The sequence below is a fragment of the Crinia signifera genome, chromosome 2, assembly GCF_055691185.1.
Source record: "Crinia signifera chromosome 2, ASM5569118v1, whole genome shotgun sequence".
NCBI classification, from domain to species: domain Eukaryota; kingdom Metazoa; phylum Chordata; class Amphibia; order Anura; family Myobatrachidae; genus Crinia; species Crinia signifera.
In genome coordinates, this window is record NC_139218.1 from 117,100,874 (window position 1) to 117,119,605 (window position 18,732).

Genomic DNA, 18,732 nt, shown 5'->3' on the forward strand with positions numbered 1-18,732 from the left:
TGATCTTTAATATTCTCAAAATGGGTCTACAATGCTTATGAAACAATTATTTTTGCAGGTACCAGTTTTTGGAGGAGGCGTTTCAGAACCAGAAGGGCGCCATTGAAAATCTCTTGGCAAAGCTTCTGGAAAAGAAAAATTATGTGCATTTTGCAGCTACTCAGGTTCAGAACAGGTAGCTTTCTCAAATTTTTGTTTATTTAATGCAGTTTATATATAATTCATAGGGGACACTAAAGGCTGATTAAATTGGGAGGTTATAGGAACTGGCACGTTCAATTTAAGCTTGTATGACAGGCTCCTCCCCCTCTATACCCCTCGACCAGCTTTAGAAAGTTTTGGGAGATCCGGATGCTTATCAGGAATCTCCAGGCTTGTTTTAAAAAAAAAAAAAAAAAGTTACAAAATAAACTGCTTTCCTGGGTTTAAACCACTCTTTTATTTATTGATTTATTTTTTTGCATTAACATTTTAATGAAAAATGCCAGCGTATTTCATTTGTTTAAATTCAAATAAAAAATGTTGTGTAAACATTACAGGTCATTTAGATGAATACAAATGTTTTCACACCATTTTTGACTATTTTACTAAGGGTTGATGCTTTCTAACATTAAGGGGAAAATATATGACAATCGTTTTATTGAAGATGGGATGTTGCCCATAGCAAATTGATTTTATCTTCTAGAATGTGCTAAATAAGTAGAATCTGGTTGCTATTGGCAACATCCCTGCAATAGAACTCATCTTAGTATATTTACCCCCCAAAGTCCAAAGTTATTAGGCTTTGATATGATTTTTATTTGACATTTTTATATAGAACCACTTTTAGACTAAACATAACTAAAACATGCATAAGTCATTTTCTGAGAAATGGACAAACACAAAAATCAAAACTTTTACGCATTAGCACTGGATATGTCACTGGCATAAAACATTTTGAATAAAAACACTAGTTTAGATGCCTTTACAGTTCTGTTTTCAAAGCTTTGAATGAACTAAACCAAAAGAAGAACTTTCTACACTAGCCGAAGTTGATTTAGCAGTCACAAGTTGTTCAATAATGGGAAATAACATTACTATTGTCGGAAGGAGAAGCTTGATGCTAAGCAGACTTAGCACCTCTTATCTTACTCACTCACCTCCCTATAGCTTTGTGATTTTACTGCATTGGTTCAGCTTCCATAAATAAAGATCACAAGCAACATCAAGTATCCCTTACAATAGACTTTTTTAAGATGTCATGGTGTTGTGCCTGTAGTCAACACCTTTATTAAAAAAGTGTTTTTAATAAAAGGTTTAAACCAACCAATCCTTCTCCAGGTACTTATTATTACTTATTGTCTTTATTTCTCTATTTTATATTTTATTAAACTTGATCATAGGAAGACTTATGGCCCCTGTTAGGGACCCCAGGGTTGGGAGCACATCTCAGGGTTTTCAGAGACACCTGGGACTAGACTTATTGAGACACTTGGGTCAGGGATTTCATTGCCCATGGGTACAAACTGGAATCCGCAACCCAACCTCCACATCATTTCTTCACCTCCACTTTACCAGTTATGGCGGAAAGGAGATGTCCTACAGGACACCATCAACAAACTTCTGTCTGCAAGGATGTGGTTTCCATTCCTCTACATTAACGGAACCAGGGTTTCTATTGAAATTTGTATTCTGTCTGATCTTGAATTTGAAATCCATTAATCCCTCTCTGCGAATTGTCAATTTCAAAATGGAATCTTTAGATATGAGATGCCTACCTCAACATATTTATATGGACGCCTCATCCAATATATCTTTGGTTTGAGATCCAGGCCTCGCATTACCAATTTCAGCCACTTACCTCTGTGGTTGCAAAAGGATCATCTTCTTCTGGGCTGTCTTTTTTTGAACTGGGTGCTCCTAACGCGACTCTCCGTGGCTGTGAGGCATGTTGACCAAAAACACTCCATTCCATTGGTTCTCTTGTCAGGCATCACATCTGCTCCGGGTTCAAGAATTTCATGTCATCCGAGAATACCACTGCTTTGGCATACATCAACAAGCAAGGAGAAACATGCAGCAGAGCAGCCATGCCGGGAGGTCATTCCCATTCTTCACCTGGCAGAGGCTTACGCTCTGTCAATAATGGCCATCCTTATCCAAGGAGTCGTTAACGAAGCTGAAAGGACTTTCATCCAACGGAATGGGCTCTTGGTCCACAGGTTTTTCAACACCTGGTGGTTTGTTGGGTCCTTCCCCAGTTAGATCTCCTGGTGTCCCAACACAACATAAAGCTTCCTCTACACTGTTCCTGGACTCTGGACCCAGCGGCGATGGCGGTGGATGGGGTTCAGGCGCTCTGGCCTTTCTACCTAATTTTCCTATTCCCACCTTTCCGCTCTTGCTTTCGTCTGCTCAAAAGAGAAGGTCATAGTCATCCTAATAGGCATAGGTTGGCCTTGCAGGGTGTGGAATGTGGCTCTGTTCTCACTTCTGATAGACGACCCCTGGCCTCTGCCTCTCAGACCATTTCTGTTTTAACTGGGACTTTTTGTCTATCCAGGCATATTTGTTTGATGGTTAAGCTGTTGAAAGGGCAGTGCTATGCTAATATGTAATACCGCCACTAATTATCCCTACTAGACTTCAAGTTCGTAAGCCAGTGTCTTTGAAACCCTATCACCGAATTTGGTGATCATATGTGGCTTGGTGTGAAATAATTGAGCTAGCTACTGCTTCCTTTTATCTAGGACAGCTCCTATTTTGTCTACAAGCTAGTTGCGCAGCGCGTTTACATTTTCGGTTCACTAAAGTTGCAGGTTTCCACTGCAGTTCAGAGCTTTAAACCTCAATCTGGTGGTTGAAGTTTTTTTCAATCCTCTGTGCCTTTGGAATCCACAGACCTCAAGTACTTAACTTGGAAACTGTTCTACTTCTGGCTTTAGCTGCAGGTGTGTTGAAGTTGGGAGCTCTTTCCGGTCGGTCTCTGTACCTTTGTTTCATGACCGGGCCGAAATATGTACTCGTGCAGGGTTTTTGCCAAAGGTGGTTTAGTCTTTCCACATTAACCAGCCTCGTGGTAAATGTTTTTTTTTTCCGGAGGAGACACCAGATGCTAGATGGTCCCTAGTGTGTTGCTTATGGGGGATTTCACCAAAATATAAATAGACCTAAATGGTGTGATACAGTTATCAACAAAATAACCTGTTAGTATACAAGTGGATGGAACTATACCCTGTGGTCTACTAATAAGTATGTGGTTCTTGCATATATGGGGGGAAGGTATGCCTCCAATTCAATATTACTGCGGGCCCCCAGATGAGTCGCCATGTAATGAGCATTCTGTGATTAGTGCATGTGAGGTTAGCAGACTGACAGTAAGACTGTAATTATGATATTTTATTATTTGTAGTGATGAATGTACACTTTAGTCAGTCTGTACCCTCTCGTACTCTATAGATATTCTATTCCCCATATATGTGTGTGTATTTCCAGATCATATAGTATTAGGCTGTAGAACTCCACAGTAATTAATGTACATTTTAGCCCTCTTGTTCTCTGCAGATGTTTCTATTCCCCATATCTGTGTGTACCATAGTATTAGACTGTATATTGCCCAATGTGATCCGACAGGAAATGTCCACAGGGGGTGATCCAATTCCCCTGCTATTTACAGGAAGGTTATGTCCACAGGGGGTAATCAGGACATAACCAAATTACCTTAATTGTATTTACACTCCTTTGAGCCTTTTTGGACTCTAGTAGACTCTTTGGAGCCAGACCCAGCAGGGGGGGCAGCAGCAGTACCTGGGAGGGGGGATATACCTGACTCTTGAATCCACCAATCGAGATCCAGTGCAAGCCCACTGATGGTATGGGCACGCGTGGGAATTTAGAAGGTTTTAAAATGACTTGTACACATGCCAGCTCCTTATGTTAGTCGCAATCCTGGCTCAGGGGTCATACCCTCCACTGGATCTTGTGGAACACATCGTTTGCCCGGGGGGGCATCCTACTAAGCTCTGGTGTGGAGCGTCCGTGCTGTGTGGATTTACACAGGTTTCGGCTATCACTGCTGTGTGGAATAAGTGATAGTTTTGTGATTTGGAACTGCTGCTACAAGGACTGCTATTTTGGACTGCTACCCGATAACGTTTATATGCTACCTTTGCCTCGTGTTCCTGTGTTTGTCTACTTGTGTGTGCTGTGATAAAAATAAACCATATTTTGGTTTCATCTGCTCGGTGTCTGAGTGATTGAAGAACTCGTATCCTCACAGTGCAAATAGTTTTATTCAAAACATGGCCATAAAAACAACCCTTAATGCCAATGTGGGAAGGTCTACATGGAAAAATGCAGACTATAACAGCATAAGCTGTTAATCACAGGCAGCTTTGGAAGCTGTAGCATGTCCCATCGGATCTTTGTCCACATGAGTCTCTCAGCAAACGTGTTTGAAACTATATGTCCTTTATCAAGGCATTGCACAGGTTTTAAAAGGGGCAGTGTGCTAGAATGAATGCTATGTAACTAAACATTAAACCACATATATGATCCCCTGTGGTTTTTTTTTCTAAGTATTAATTAAATATTAGTAAATGTGTACTTTGCCCACATCAGTTTTAGGATTACAACCTGTGTGGACTTGCATTTGTCTTGAGTGAATAAACAGAAAATTTGATGTATAATTGGCGCTTAGGTGATGATTACAAACACTAAAAAATAGGGATTTTTGCTCACAGTAAAGTTTTTTCGCAATGGAATAAAAGGTCTCCTTCCAAAGACTGCTGATGTGGTGAGCAGATTTAACCTAATTTGGAGAACAGTCACCCTGTCAACCTAAGACATGTCGACCCAATATATGTTGACCTCAATGATATCATTCAGACCTGATCGCAAAGCTGCTTTTTATTTTTTTAAATAGCAAATTTACTAAACCATGTTGCATTGCAGGTAGGGCAAATGTTACATATGCAGAGAGTTAGATTTAGAGTTACTTTATTTATGTGCAGGTTTTACTCGCTGCTTGATTACACTGCAGTTAGGATTTCAGTTTAAACACACCTTAACCAAATGAAACGCTCTGCACATGTTGTATATTCCCCACCTGCATTGCCGATGGTTTTGCTAAAAAAGCAGCTTTATAATAGTGTCAGAATAAGCCCCATCATTTGTATAGTTACTGGCCCTGTGACATTTAATTGCAACATTTCTGATTTTAAATGCAAATGATCCTCTATATAATATTGAGTGGCTTAGTTTTTAGTATTGTTGGACACTTGGCAGTGATACAGAAATTGCTTTTATTTGCTGAAATTTCAAGTTTAATTGCACATTTTCATTACCCAATTGACCAATTACTTATCTCTTGGGCTCTCCACATGGAGGTAGAATTTCAAACATTCTCTGTAAAATACCAATTAATGTATGAACTTTAATTTTTCTTAAAGACTTTGAGCTTGATGTTTTCTCTCCACTCCCTCAAATGGATTTTATTTTGAGAATCTTTCGTACATTATCAATACAAAGGCAGGTATTCGATGCTGTTTGCGAGTGGTGACAGCGAGCAGGGCTTCCTGCTCGCTGTCACCACTCACCCTGACAGTATTCAACACACCCTCCGCATATGCCAATTCCCCCTCGCTCCGTTTTATTGCTAGGGAGAATTGGCGTATGCGGCTCCAGAAGCAGCGAGACTCGTGGCTAAAAACAGTGAGTTTTCTGCAGTAGCCGCGGGTCTCGCTGTTTTGGGGAATTCTCGCCGTCCTGTGATGGCGAGGATTTCCCCAGAACGTTGAATAGAGCGAGCGGCCGGTGCGGGGGTTAAACAGTGAGGATCGCTGGTTTTCTGCAATCCTTGCTGTTTAACCCCCTCGCCGGGCGCTCGCTGCAGCATTGAATACCCCCCATTGATGTAGTGTTTTTAATGTTTCATTCTTTCTGGTGTTTTTCAGGATAAAAGAAGTGAATGAAACCAATAAAAGAGTGGAACAGGAAATTAAAGTGGCTATCTTCACCTTAATAAATGAAATTAATAAGAAGGGCAAATCTCTTCTGCAACAGCTGGAGGTAGGACCATTCTGTTCCGTTTGTGGAAACAGATCTCTTTCATATAACAAGATTTACATACTGTATTTCCTCAACTCAAAATGTGTCCTAGGGAGCTACTTGACTAAATCTAAAAAATAAAATAGTAATCAGTTTTGAACAAAGTGGAAGTTTTTTTTTTGTGTGTGTGGAAATGTTGTGCCAAAATAGACTGGGTTAAATTGCCCAAAAATCACACTTTGTGCCTGCGTCCCACAGGGCGTCTACGTACAGGCACTTTGAGCTTCTGCTCAGTGGTCTAGCCCCTTCTCAGTCTTTTTGGAAATTTGGGTTATGCAGTATCTGCCCTCGGGCTTCTTCAGTAGTGCCAAATCTAAAAGAGCAGTAGAGGCTCTCCTGTTATATGGCAAGAAGCTTTTTGGGCTGGAGCATAAGACATGGATTTCTCAAGCTATAGGGAGTAGATCTATTTTGCTGCTCTCAGCCACACATGCTCCACATAGGACTTTCTCTGGTCCTTTCATATACCAGCAAAGTTTACAGGGCATCTCAGAGGTGGTTACTCTACAGCTACTAGAGGTTATGGATGTCTTGCAGTGGTCTCCTCTTACCAGGACCCTAAGCCAGCAGTAAGCTGGCTGCCTGACTGGTTTCCCTCTCACATGGGGGACTCCATGATTGGAAATAGTCTGGAGGACTTCAAGGACATTTGGAAGTCAACCTGTCCACACGCCTGTGTAAGAGACTTAGACACCCAAGGCTACATAAGTGTTCAGAAACATCCACCTCATCGTTTTTGACAGATTCAGAAGACAGGCCAGCCGTTTTGCAAAAATAAATCAACAGAATGGTGACGGCAAGTTTTTTTTGTTCCTGATCCATCTCATCTTGGAACTTGGAGCAGTATGTACTTCAAGTGCAATCAGAGTACAGTCTGACAACGCCTTGGCGGTGGCATACATAAATCAACAGGGAGGCATCCACAGCAGAGGTCTGTTAGAAACCTGTGCATTCTTCTTTAGGCCGAACAATCCATGTCAGTATTGGCCATCTTCATACCTGGAGTAGAAAACTAAAGGGAGAGTACCTCAGTTGACAGGTCCTGCATCCAGGTGAGTGGTCTCTCCCCTGGTGTTCCAACAGCTGGTTCTTTTCTTGGGTCTTTCTCAGACCTGATTGCATCCAGGAACAATCACAAACTTCATCCTTATGTCTCCAGGATGTGGGATGCAAAAGAATTAAACACTGACTTCTTCCTGGCAGTCTCTACTAGGTTATGCGTTTCCATAGTTTCTGCTGCTGCTTCGTCTCCTAAAAAAATAAATACAGTAACAGGATGTCACAATCTTATTTGTGGCACAAGATTGGCCTCAGAGTGTGGTGCTTGGATTTCAGGATGCTGCTTAGGCAAGCATGGAGGATTTTCTTCAACAGCCATACATAAGGCAGTTTTGTTTGATCGCAGGGCTGTTGAGAAGAAGCTGTTGGTAAAGAAGGGAATCCCTAAGTGGTAATTACAATCGTGTTCAGAGCCAGAATGGAAGTTACCTCTAAACATTACTTCTGTTTTTAGTAAGTGTATGTGTCTTGGTGTGGGAGACGACCGGTATCAGCCACATTGTTCAGGTTGTCCAGATTTCTGCTGTTCTGTTGAACGGTCTTTATTTTGCAGGGAATTGTACAGATCCAGCCTCCTCCTTTTCTTTCCCATTGCACAGTGGGATTTGGAATAGGTTACTTTTATACAGTCCAATTTTTTCTTGTTTTGGCCTTGGGAAGAAGCCTAACGTGGGGGCCCTGTCCTGTCCTGTCGCCCATCGTACCTCCTATTTCATACAGTTAGATACCGCCTTGTGTATCTTCTAAAGATACACTAGGATGTATTTTTCTCCCAAAAAGTTTTCTCTGCATTCCACATAAAACAGCTGTGCCATTTCTCTCAGGTGATTCACTATCCTCTAGATCCCTTTTATTTGGTATGGGTTCTTAATATTGATGTGGATAGGGCTGCTTTACTCATCCTTTATGTTGCAGAGTGCCCAGGCTGGCCTTCCTGTAAACAAACTCTTGCATTGCGGATTCTCCTGGCTATTAGACACATGTAGCTGCTTCTCAATTTATTTCTGGGTACCCTACTCGTTCAGTGTGCGGCCTGTGGGGTTTTCTTTTATGCACTTAAGCCGTGTGACGACTTGGTCAGGTCAGCATACTTGCATTAGGTTCTACAGGTTTTTAGCCTCGGTCTGTTTGGCCAATCTGTGTTGAAGGGGTCTTGGTGCTTTCATACCTGTGATTGAAGTGCTGGGACATTCCCACTGTCCTAAGCCTCCAGGGCCCCCTAGTAAATGAAAGAAAACAGGATTTTGGTACTTAACGATGAATCCAATTCTCTGATTCCACAGGGGACACTGGATGCACGCCCTGTGCTGTTGCTGTCGTTTGTAAGGTTTTTCTGTTGTGACTTGTTATTTATCTGTGTAATATAGCCCCCCTTTTATCCGTTTGAAGTCTTATACTCATGGCTTTAGGACATAACTCATTTATATACAGTAGGTTAAATGCTTAACCAAACACCAACTTAGGCTGCGTCTACAAATTGCGTTTTAGCAGGATGCAGTCAAACAGGATCCTCTTGAGCAGGATGCAGCTTCTTGTGTCTGCACATAACATTTTAACAGGCTACAGCAGGTTTGTGTATATATCCTCTTGAGTAAGCATCCTGCTAAATGGCTCCTCTTTGACTACATCCTGCTAAAATACAATGTGTAGATGCAGCCATAGATTTAATTGCGCAGATGCCTTCCTGCCAAACATGTCCCTTTTTTAAAAGGGACCCGTCAAAAGGCAATGTGTAGGTGCAAATTTGGTATGCTGTCACATTAACCACCACATGTCTGAGGTTTGTTTAGATCACGGGTTCTCAAACTCTGTCCTTAGGACCCCACACAGTGCATGTTTCACAGAATCACAAGTGAAATAATTAGCTCCACCTGTGGGTATTTTATAATGTGTCAGTGTGTAATGAGTGCACCGGTTTACCTGCCGGGTGACCTGGAAAACATGAGCTGTGTGGGGTCCTGAGGACCGAGTTTGAGAACCCCTGGTTTAGATCAAGAGCAGCAATGTTTGTACATGAGTTGCATAATCTAACTAGATGGACTGGTAATACTGCAGCCATTGTTTGTACACATATTAAGAGAAATACTGTTTTGTTCATAGTATATTGTAGTTCTTATGAATGATTCATTTTTTATTTAGAAATATCCTCGTAATTTAAGTTACAAAGAATTGTAATGGTAAATAGTTGCTATAGAATCTTTGCCATAATGATGGGAGTTGAGGCATTAAGGCCTCTGTCATGGCACACAGGTGTCTTGCTATGTCTATGGCCCCATGATTATCATAGGCAGGACATAGGTGATACTATGATGTTTCTTCAAACTACAGAGACTGTAAGTAGAGAATATAATTGGGGTGCTTTCACACAGAGCTTCATATGACTAGCATCTGTGTGGGGGTTTAGTGTGAAGCAATATCATTTGCCAAATATTGCTGTAGAATATGTTATAATTTCCCAATAGGGTGGCTTCTCATTTAAATTGGCTTTCAGCAGTTTAAAGATAGTTCAGATCTTCTGTGCCATCTGAACCTTCACAAAAAAGCCTAATCCCTTTTCCTGCTGTCTGTAGCAATCTTACTGAAAGTTTTTTTGCATTCTATAATTTCTATCTTAATTCCTGTATGTTGTCTTAAAAATACATTACTTTACAGGCATTAGTATGCAGACTGGGTGCATTCATACTAGTAACAACTTTGTGTTTTTTCCATCCTTTTAAATATAGTGTGGTTTCAAATTAATAGTAAAATTATATCATGTAAAGTAAGAAAATGGGAATAAATGTTTTATCTAATGGCTTTAAATATAAGGCTACCTTTGTGCTTAGCTGGTATATGTCATCATCTTTTCAAAATTTTTCTGTAATGACCAAGTGACAGTTGATCACTGACAGAAAGGATAGCCAGAAAAGCACAACAAATTATGATTTGCTTTTCTGTATATAAATGTATTCTCACCTTTTGAAAAGTGATCTAAATGAGATTTAATGTATTGCATTTTTAGGTGGTGTGGCTTTCTAAATTGTTTTTTCTTCCATCAGAGTGTTACAAAAGAGCGACAGATGAAACTTGTACAGCAACAAAATGATATAACTGGCCTCTCCAGACAAGTGAAACATGTAATGACTTTCACAAACTGGGCCATAGCAAGTGGCAGCAGCACAGCGTTGTTATACAGCAAACGTCTTGTAAGTAGCATTTAAGAATAAATAATTATCATGCGCTTTTTTTTTTTTTTTTTTACCCAGATTGGGGATTAAAATTTAAAAATGCAAGATTTTAGTGTGGGTTTAGGTGGTGGTTTGTAGTGAATTAACAGTGTTGTGAGTAGTTCTGATAAATGAGCTGACTACTGACAAACAGACACTATTATGCTGGTTTCACATTGCAATCACAGGTTGGACCTGGGATTTTGACCCAGGTCCAGCCAGTGTGTCACCTTTTACACTAAATCCAGGTCACCCATTATGCAGTGGGTAACCCAAGTTTAAACCTTTTTAACATGGGTTGAATTTACCTGAGATTCATTTTGTTGCTTCCACACTGCATCTCGTCCTGGGTAAGTGTGCTATAAATGTGGTATAATACTTGACCAATTGTCCGAACTACACAGACTGTTCTCAAATCGTTTTTTTTTTTCTGCTGAAATGTGTACTGCACAGTTCAAAATTAAAAAGTATCCCAGTTTTCACACTGGTGATCTCATGATCAGGCTCCCCCTTCAGTGCTGAGTACAATATGAAATCATGAAACCTATTAGTTCTGTAAATACATGCTATAGTGTATGTTTCAGATGTAAGATGCATAGGCAGGTAAATACACACACACACACACACACACACACACACACTCATTCTCGGCATATTATATACGCTGGGGGGGGGGGGGGTTAGCGCCCACTTCCTATTCAATGATGCCCTTCCTGACAGCTTTGAAGGTAGATTTCTACAAAACCAATCAGACTTTGAAACAAACCAATTGTTGAATTCTCACCCATTTTTCCACAATCTCCGGGCATTTTCGCTGATTTGCTCACTTTCTAACACTCTGTGCATTAAATTCCAACTGTCGAGTTTCAGTTGAGTTGGCCGAAAATGGCACCGGATTCTGTCTGTTGGACATTCTGATAGTTTGAATTTGGGATTGAATACCACCCTAAATGGTAATTTAAGTCTTATTTGTATTTAAAAAAAGGGATTCTGCAAAGGTGTTAACTGTTTTGCTGAAGCATTTTTTTTCCAGAACCCCCCCAATAAAAACTTCCTAGCAACAAGTTGTTTGTCTAAGGGCTTTAAGAGCTATGTGTTAGGTGCTCTCTAGCAGATAACCGTTCAGGCCAAAGCTTTTTCAAAAACCAAAAAAGAAATGAAGTTGGACATAAAGAGCAGGGATGTGCAATAAGCAACCCTCCAGCTGCTTATGAACTACACATCCCAGCATGCCTTGCAAAATTTTCAGGATGGCCAATAGCACAACTAAAGCAAGGCATGCTGGGATGCGTAGGTCATCAACAGCTGTAGGGCCGCTAATTGCACACCCCTGATATAGAGGTTTTGTTTTTTGTCCAGCCTATAGATGATCAGACCCCCCCAAGGATTTGGTGGGAAGCAAATTAGTAACATACAAACAATAATGTTTTGATCTAACTACCAATCACGTTACAGGTTAATACAGTAAAATGTCTTATGGTTAGTCATTAAGTCTAAGACAATCACACGAATAAGGTCATTTTATTGCATAGAGGAATTCCAGCAATTAAGTAAACTATGGTTAGGTTGACAGTCAAAAGGTTGACATGAGTTCTTGAGGCTTTTTGAGCTTACATGTGCCATTAGGCGGTATTTCATGCCCTACAATCCACTACGGTGTGGTGGGAGAATAAAATAGTGTGCCGTGAGCAGCGAGGCACGGTACCCAAAGCATGGCAAGTGCACCAAGGGGACGCGGTACACTTAGATGGTGTCCATGTTGACTGTCGGCATTTTGACCGTCAAACTTCCCATTGTTGACCTTCCAACTATGTTGACCTAAGCCTTGACGACCTTCAGGGGTTGACCTAATGCATGTCACCCTAAATCTGCTTGACCAATGAACCATACCCTTACAGATACAATACTTAGTTTTAATTATATGTATAAATTAGGCCTCAAAAACTGGTGTCATGTCTTATATATGGTGGTGGTTTCCTTGTCACACAGATTTATCTGTAAAAAGGTCTATGGAAAAGTGATCATTGAAGTAAATAGAACAAGTTATTACAATTGATGTCCTGTCTTGACTAAATATCTTTATCTTCATCCTAACCAACTCCTTGTAGTTACACTAGAACAATGGGAGTCCTTTGGCACCATCAATTTGTGTATTTTTTAATTTATTGATGTGGTCTGTTCCAATTTTCTTATGCTAGGTACACATTAAGCAATTTGTGCACCCAAAGACTTGGACCCAGCAGGGGGGGAGCAGCCATTGGCAAGTTAATAATGCTGATGGCTTTGACTGAGTGGGGCCCTGCTGCCTTTCCACACCCTGGCCGTCACTTGCTATGTCCTCCATTGTATTGCATGTACAGATGTTGCTGATGACATGCTGGAGCATGTATTGTCTGTAACCTAAAGCATACACATTGGACAATATGAACATTTTGTTCAAACCTGTGGTAATCTGCAAAATCATTCATAATATGGTGTAGCGTGTACTCCGCTTTTAAACAGTTTGGTGGAATGTTTTGATAGATAATGTTTGGCTATATCTTTATAGGACTATATCATTCATTGTGTACCGATTTTTATTTTGGACAGTCCAAAATATTGCCACGTACCTATTTCGATCACATTTTCTCCCATGTAGATTAAACTTTGAAATGGTGACGCTTCGGCCGTTTCCATTAAAAACCTGTGAATCTGCAAGTTTTTCTGCTGATCCATGTGTTTTGAGGCTGTCGAAAAGTGACTGTCTGAAATATCGGCACATTGAATACACCACAGTCAGAGGCACCAAATGTTATTGAAGTCAGGTGGAATTGAGTAAAATGCAAATAGTCGACTGTATTTTTTGATTAAACTAGAATATATGTTCATAGGTAAATTATCCATGTTATTGGGTATGTGTACTAAGTGATGTAAGAGTTTAAAAAGTTGTACAATATATAATTTGTGATAGGACACGATTCAAATGTTTGTTGACTCCTATAAAAGCAATATAATTGTTGCTCTGGTCGGGCACCAATTGCTTTGTTCACGCCCCAAAAAAGTTGCTGATACAGTCTAAAATTCTGGCTATGATACTAAACTCCCATTTCAACACAGGCTTTGCACACATTTCTCCTCGCACCTCAGGAGGATGCGTGAAGAAAGCTCACCACCATGGCTAATGGTCATCTAAATGATGCAACAATTGAATCTTCAGCTTAGTTTAAAAAGGCCATAAAAAACCTTTAATTGTGGGACCAGCATAGGTTATACTTAAACTTAATAGCAGTGTTATCTGTATTTTTAAAAATGTTCTGTCTTTCATTTTGTTTTGCATTTTAATAATGGCAATTGGACCCGAAAGCCGTTTGCTCAATAGACCACATGCAAAGTGAGCAGTTTACACCCTCCCTTTTAACTGAAGATACCCAGAAGGTTCTGCCACATAGAATGAGCATGGTAATCCTGAAATGTAGGTTATTTTTGATGGTTTTAGTGAAGAGGGAGTGTACCTTAAATAAATATTGAATGTGGAGGAAAAGCAAAACCTGTTTGCCATGTTTGCTACAATCAATGGAAGCACTAAAAAGTTATAGGGATTTTCTGTTAACTAATATGGCCTCAAAGTCTAATTATGAAACATTAATTTTACTTCTGTCAGATTTGTAAACCAAATAGTTGCAATCCTGTGAAACCAGTTACTTTTAGCTGAATGAGATCCTATAATTAAGTTGCTCACAGCCCCCCCCCCCTGTACTAGCCAACATGGGCTGTAATTTTACAATGGCTTCAACCAGTCACTACTGCCAGCATTTAACTATTCCATTTCTTGCTTTGGCCAAACAAGTCCCTCAGCTAGTCCATTCTGAGCAGGCTACCATGATTTTTGTTAACCAGCTACCAGGTTTTGGTCTGTTTTACACTGGGCTCAGTGTTTGTAGTAAATGGGGCCAACCAAAAGCATGTGAACTGAAAAAATGTGGGTCTTCTGCGTAGCTTTCCTAGTATGTTACAACGGAAAAGGACTTTCTTCCTCCACCAAGAGGTGGCAGTTATTGCAGCAGAATTCCAAAATTTACCTACATAGGGGGTATTCACTCTGTGCCACGTTTTTGGAAAGTTGGAAACATCTGCACTTTTCAACAATTTTTAGCTGAGTTTACATGCAACCTATTCAATTCTAGAGCTGATTTTTTTTTTTTTTTTTAATTGTTGGAAAAATCGCCAGTCATAAAACACATGGATCGGCGAATTACACACCAATCCACCTGTTTTAGTCGACTAAAACACATATTTTCCTCAGATGCAGCTTAGAAGTTAAACAATGTCTAATCTTTATCAGTGTCAAAGCGGCCACATTGAATAGACATTTTTTGGCTAGCAGACAATCTGGACAAGATTAATTACCCACCATAGTCTAATCCTTGGCCGCTGGTTTTGAAGTCTTATTTCATGCGGCTTTCTGGGGAGGAGGAGGATGGGGGGGTGTGTTTCCGTATCCTACCTTTGCGTTTTCAAAGACTTTTTATATGAAAAATTTTCAGCCAAATAGACTTTGATGGAAGCATTTGTAGAGGCAAGTGGATGAAGGTGTTATGTAACAATTTTTATGAAAAATTTTTATACAATGAATTCCATGAATACGAACCCTTATACCATGTTCTCACTGCGAACTACACGGCTTTAACCCGGCATTAAAATGCTGGGGACTGCAGCGACTGACCACCGTTTTCACTGCTAGGAAAATTCCTGGGTGCAGAAGTTCTACCCGGTAATTTGCATTTAAACACGGGTTTTAATGCACTGAGAATGGGTCAACCAGTGTCTGCATACCCGGATCTTAAACACTGGTAAAAAGAAGAGTTTTACCCGTGTATGAGATCCGGGTATGCGACCCGTTTACACTGCAAATAAATCTGTGTTAAAAGGCACCTGGGAATTTGCGTAGCAGTGAGAACGGGGTATTAGTAATTTAGTGTTGTAGTAACAATGATATTTTAGATGTTTGTAGTCGAAGATACATTTTGTGTATTATGGTGCTATCGTTAAGTTTAATTATTTGATCTATTAACTGTAAATATCACCTTCAATTATTGCCTTTATGTGCACTCCCATTTTTCCATTACAAATGCTTACTTTGGTATTTGCCAGTTAATTTTTGCTTTTCCCCTGTGACAAGTAGAAGTGAAAATAGTTAAAATCAGCCTAGTACCTGTCAAAAAGACCAAAACAACAAACAAATATTGAGTAACAGTGTAGATGTGTTAGTGGGCAGAATCAGCTTGTTTAGATACGTAAATTGTCAAATGGCTTCAAGCATTTTTCTCTATGTGAAATTTAAGAAAGCAAATGATTTTTGGCAAATTAAATACTCTACTTAAATTATGGTGCATACAATGCTTGCAAGTGTCTGTTAGTTTATGCAACTGAAAAAACAATGCTGAGAAAAACATGTCCCGTACATACAGCATCCCCCATATGCCTTTCATACATCTTGTAATCTTATTTTGCACTGTGCAGAATGTCTCTTACAAAATAAGGTAATTCTTGGACAAATTTAGATAATTAAGTAAAGTAGTCTGTCAGCTATTCAGTAACTTAAATTGTGCCTGAATCACTACACAACAGAATGTTGAGCAAAATCTTTGTCATAACAACTACTATAGTTCCCATGTGTTTATTTACTGCAAGATGTAAGACCCTGTGTAACCTTTTCTTCCAGATTACCTTTCAACTGCGTCATATTTTAAAAGCACGATGTGACCCAGTTCCAGCAGCAAATGGAGCAATAAGATTTCATTGCGACCCAACCTTTTGGGCAAAGAATGTAGTTAATTTAGGTAAGATTACAGTATGATTTTTTTTTTTAAAGATGCAGTTAACTGGCCACATTTCAAAAGTGATTTGTTTTCTAAATCTGTTATACTATTTACACTCCCTTTAGAGAGAAGGAAGGGTTTTTTAAGGGTTTACTTTCATTAGTGTTGCAACACCTAATGAAGTGTGCCAGTTGCATATTCTGTTTGTCTGCGCTCCTGTGCTCTGTGGGATCATCCATGTTACCCTATCTTACTGTAATACCAAAATATGCTTCTACCTTCCATGTTACCTTATCTTACTGGAATACCAAAATATGCTTCTACCTTCCATGTTACCCTATCTTACTGTAATACCAAAATATGCTTCTACCTTCCATGTTACCTGATCTTACTGTAATACCAAAATATGCTTCTACCTTCCATGTTACCTTATCTTACTGTAATACCAAAATATGCTTCTACCTTCCATGTTACCCTATCTTACTGTAATACCAAAATATGCTGCTACCTTGTATTCTACCCTATCTTACTGTAATACCAAAATATGCTTCTACCTTCCATGTTACCTTATCTTACTGTAATACCAAAATATGCTGCTACCTTCCATGTTACCTTATCTTACTGTAATACCAAAATATGCTGCTACCTTGTATTCTACCCTATCTTACTGTAATACCAAAATATGCTTCTACCTTCCATGTTACCTTATCTTACTGTAATACCAAAATATGCTGCTACCTTCCATGTTACCTTATCTTACTGTAATACCAAAATATGCTGCTACCTTGTATTCTACCCTATCTTACTGTAATACCAAAATATGCTTCTACCTTCCATGTTACCTTATCTTACTGTAATACCAAAATATGCTTCTACCTTCCATGTTACCTTATCTTACTGTAATACCAAAATATGCTGCATTACATCACAGCTTATTTGTAAGACTAAATCCATTTACGATGCTTACATGTTATAAGCAGTATACCGTATGTGCTGTAGCACAAGCCTACAGTGCTAAAACTCATTATATAGCAGCTTAAACAGATTGAACCATTTTGGCACTTGTGTAGTTTCATGGCGCCAGCCATCATTGAACTATTTGATACTTGAGACCGATATAGAAATGCATTTTGGGTTACTTGATGTTTCGTTGCCCTTAATATGTTCTTACACCCATTTTGGTAAATAGTTTGCATCTTAAAATTTATGGCCAAAATTTTTATTGGGTATTTGGTTATTTAAAGCCTGCGGGGAGATTAATGCTTGTATGATGTATGCCAAATAAGTTAGAGGCATGGGGCCAAATGTAATAGGGTCTGAGAATCAAAAAAGTGAGCAAGTTTGCGATAATTTTCCCATTCTTTTAAAGCAGCAATCATTTCCACTGGAAAAAACGGTTGCTTTTGCCATGTAATTGATTGCCTCTTTAAAAAATGGAAAAGCTTTCCCAACTCCCCACTTTCTGACTATCACACCCTATTACATTTGTCCCATGATGTTTTCTGCATTACTTTTTCTAGTCAGAATTGTTATAACGAACAGTCCTGCAGTATTTATCCATGCAGCCTCCCAATTGTTAATAAAGATAGGGATTCTTGACGGTGTCATTGAAATCTGCCATTTGATGTATTTATTTTTTATTTTTCAAGTTTCATGAACTGTTTATTAAAACACCATTACCTTGTGGTCCTTGAGGAAGCACTGTGCTCACAGTATACAGTACATTCTAAAGTTCCCAATTTTGTCAGAAGTGTTGCACTGTTAATTTTGAGAGCTTTTTGATGAAACTACATACAATTGGTAGAAAATTATAATTTTACACATTTTCAGCTGGAGTGATACAGTATTTGTTGGTTGAGTTAGACACCCAAGAAGTCTGCTTGTAACATGCGTCAAAGTATCCCAGTTAAACGGGCAACATCTAGTTGATGGTCATGGGTTAGAGCAGGGGTGGGGAACCTCAGGCCCGGGGGCTGTATGCGGCCCCCGCATCCGGTCTGAGTGACCCGCCCGTGGCTTTGCCGGGAGTCAAGTACAGGGGAATTCTTGCAAGAGGTCGGTAGTTCTTGCGAGATTCCTCCTAATTAACAGCAGCTGGAGACTGTCGGTCGTATTCAGCGGCAGCCGCCAGAGCGTGGAACGGCTGCAGCAGGACAATTTGTAAGATACATTTTTACATATGGCCCCAAAATGATTTTTTCCCCCCATACAAATGGCCCATGGCACAAAAAAGGTTCCCCGCCCCTGGGTTAGAGGGTGTATAATTTTAAATGTGGGTTGTGCCAGATAAGTTTATACCCAAACTTCCATTGATTCCAGAACTTTTTTAAATGGAAGTGAACTATTGCAAAGCTATGGAAAAAAATCCTTATCCATTTTAATTTAAAATTTATTTTTCATTTCTTTTTAACTGATATGGCACCAAAAAAATTCTGGTACTTGTGTAGTTTCACGGCGCCAGCATGGCGCTGTGCTACTTCCGGTTTCTACGCTCGGCAAACTATTGAAAATAAACTAACTTAACTCCATGCCAACATGGATAGTTCATACCCCCACTGTCCATGTTGGCATGGAGTTGATTT

General features: G+C 39.7%; 1 protein-coding gene across 2 annotated transcripts in view; it reads left to right on the forward strand.

Moving 5' to 3' along the window:
- Positions 1-18,732, forward strand: part of TRIM33 (tripartite motif containing 33) — a 101,301-nt gene that overhangs the window by 49,027 nt on the left and 33,542 nt on the right. For both annotated transcript variants that reach the window (XM_083172752.1, XM_083172751.1), the window contains exons 5-8: positions 59-175; positions 5,934-6,048; positions 10,185-10,331; positions 16,054-16,171. In XM_083172752.1, coding sequence (XP_083028878.1) covers positions 59-175; positions 5,934-6,048; positions 10,185-10,331; positions 16,054-16,171 — 497 coding nt within the window. The remainder of the gene's footprint in view (positions 1-58; positions 176-5,933; positions 6,049-10,184; positions 10,332-16,053; positions 16,172-18,732) is intronic.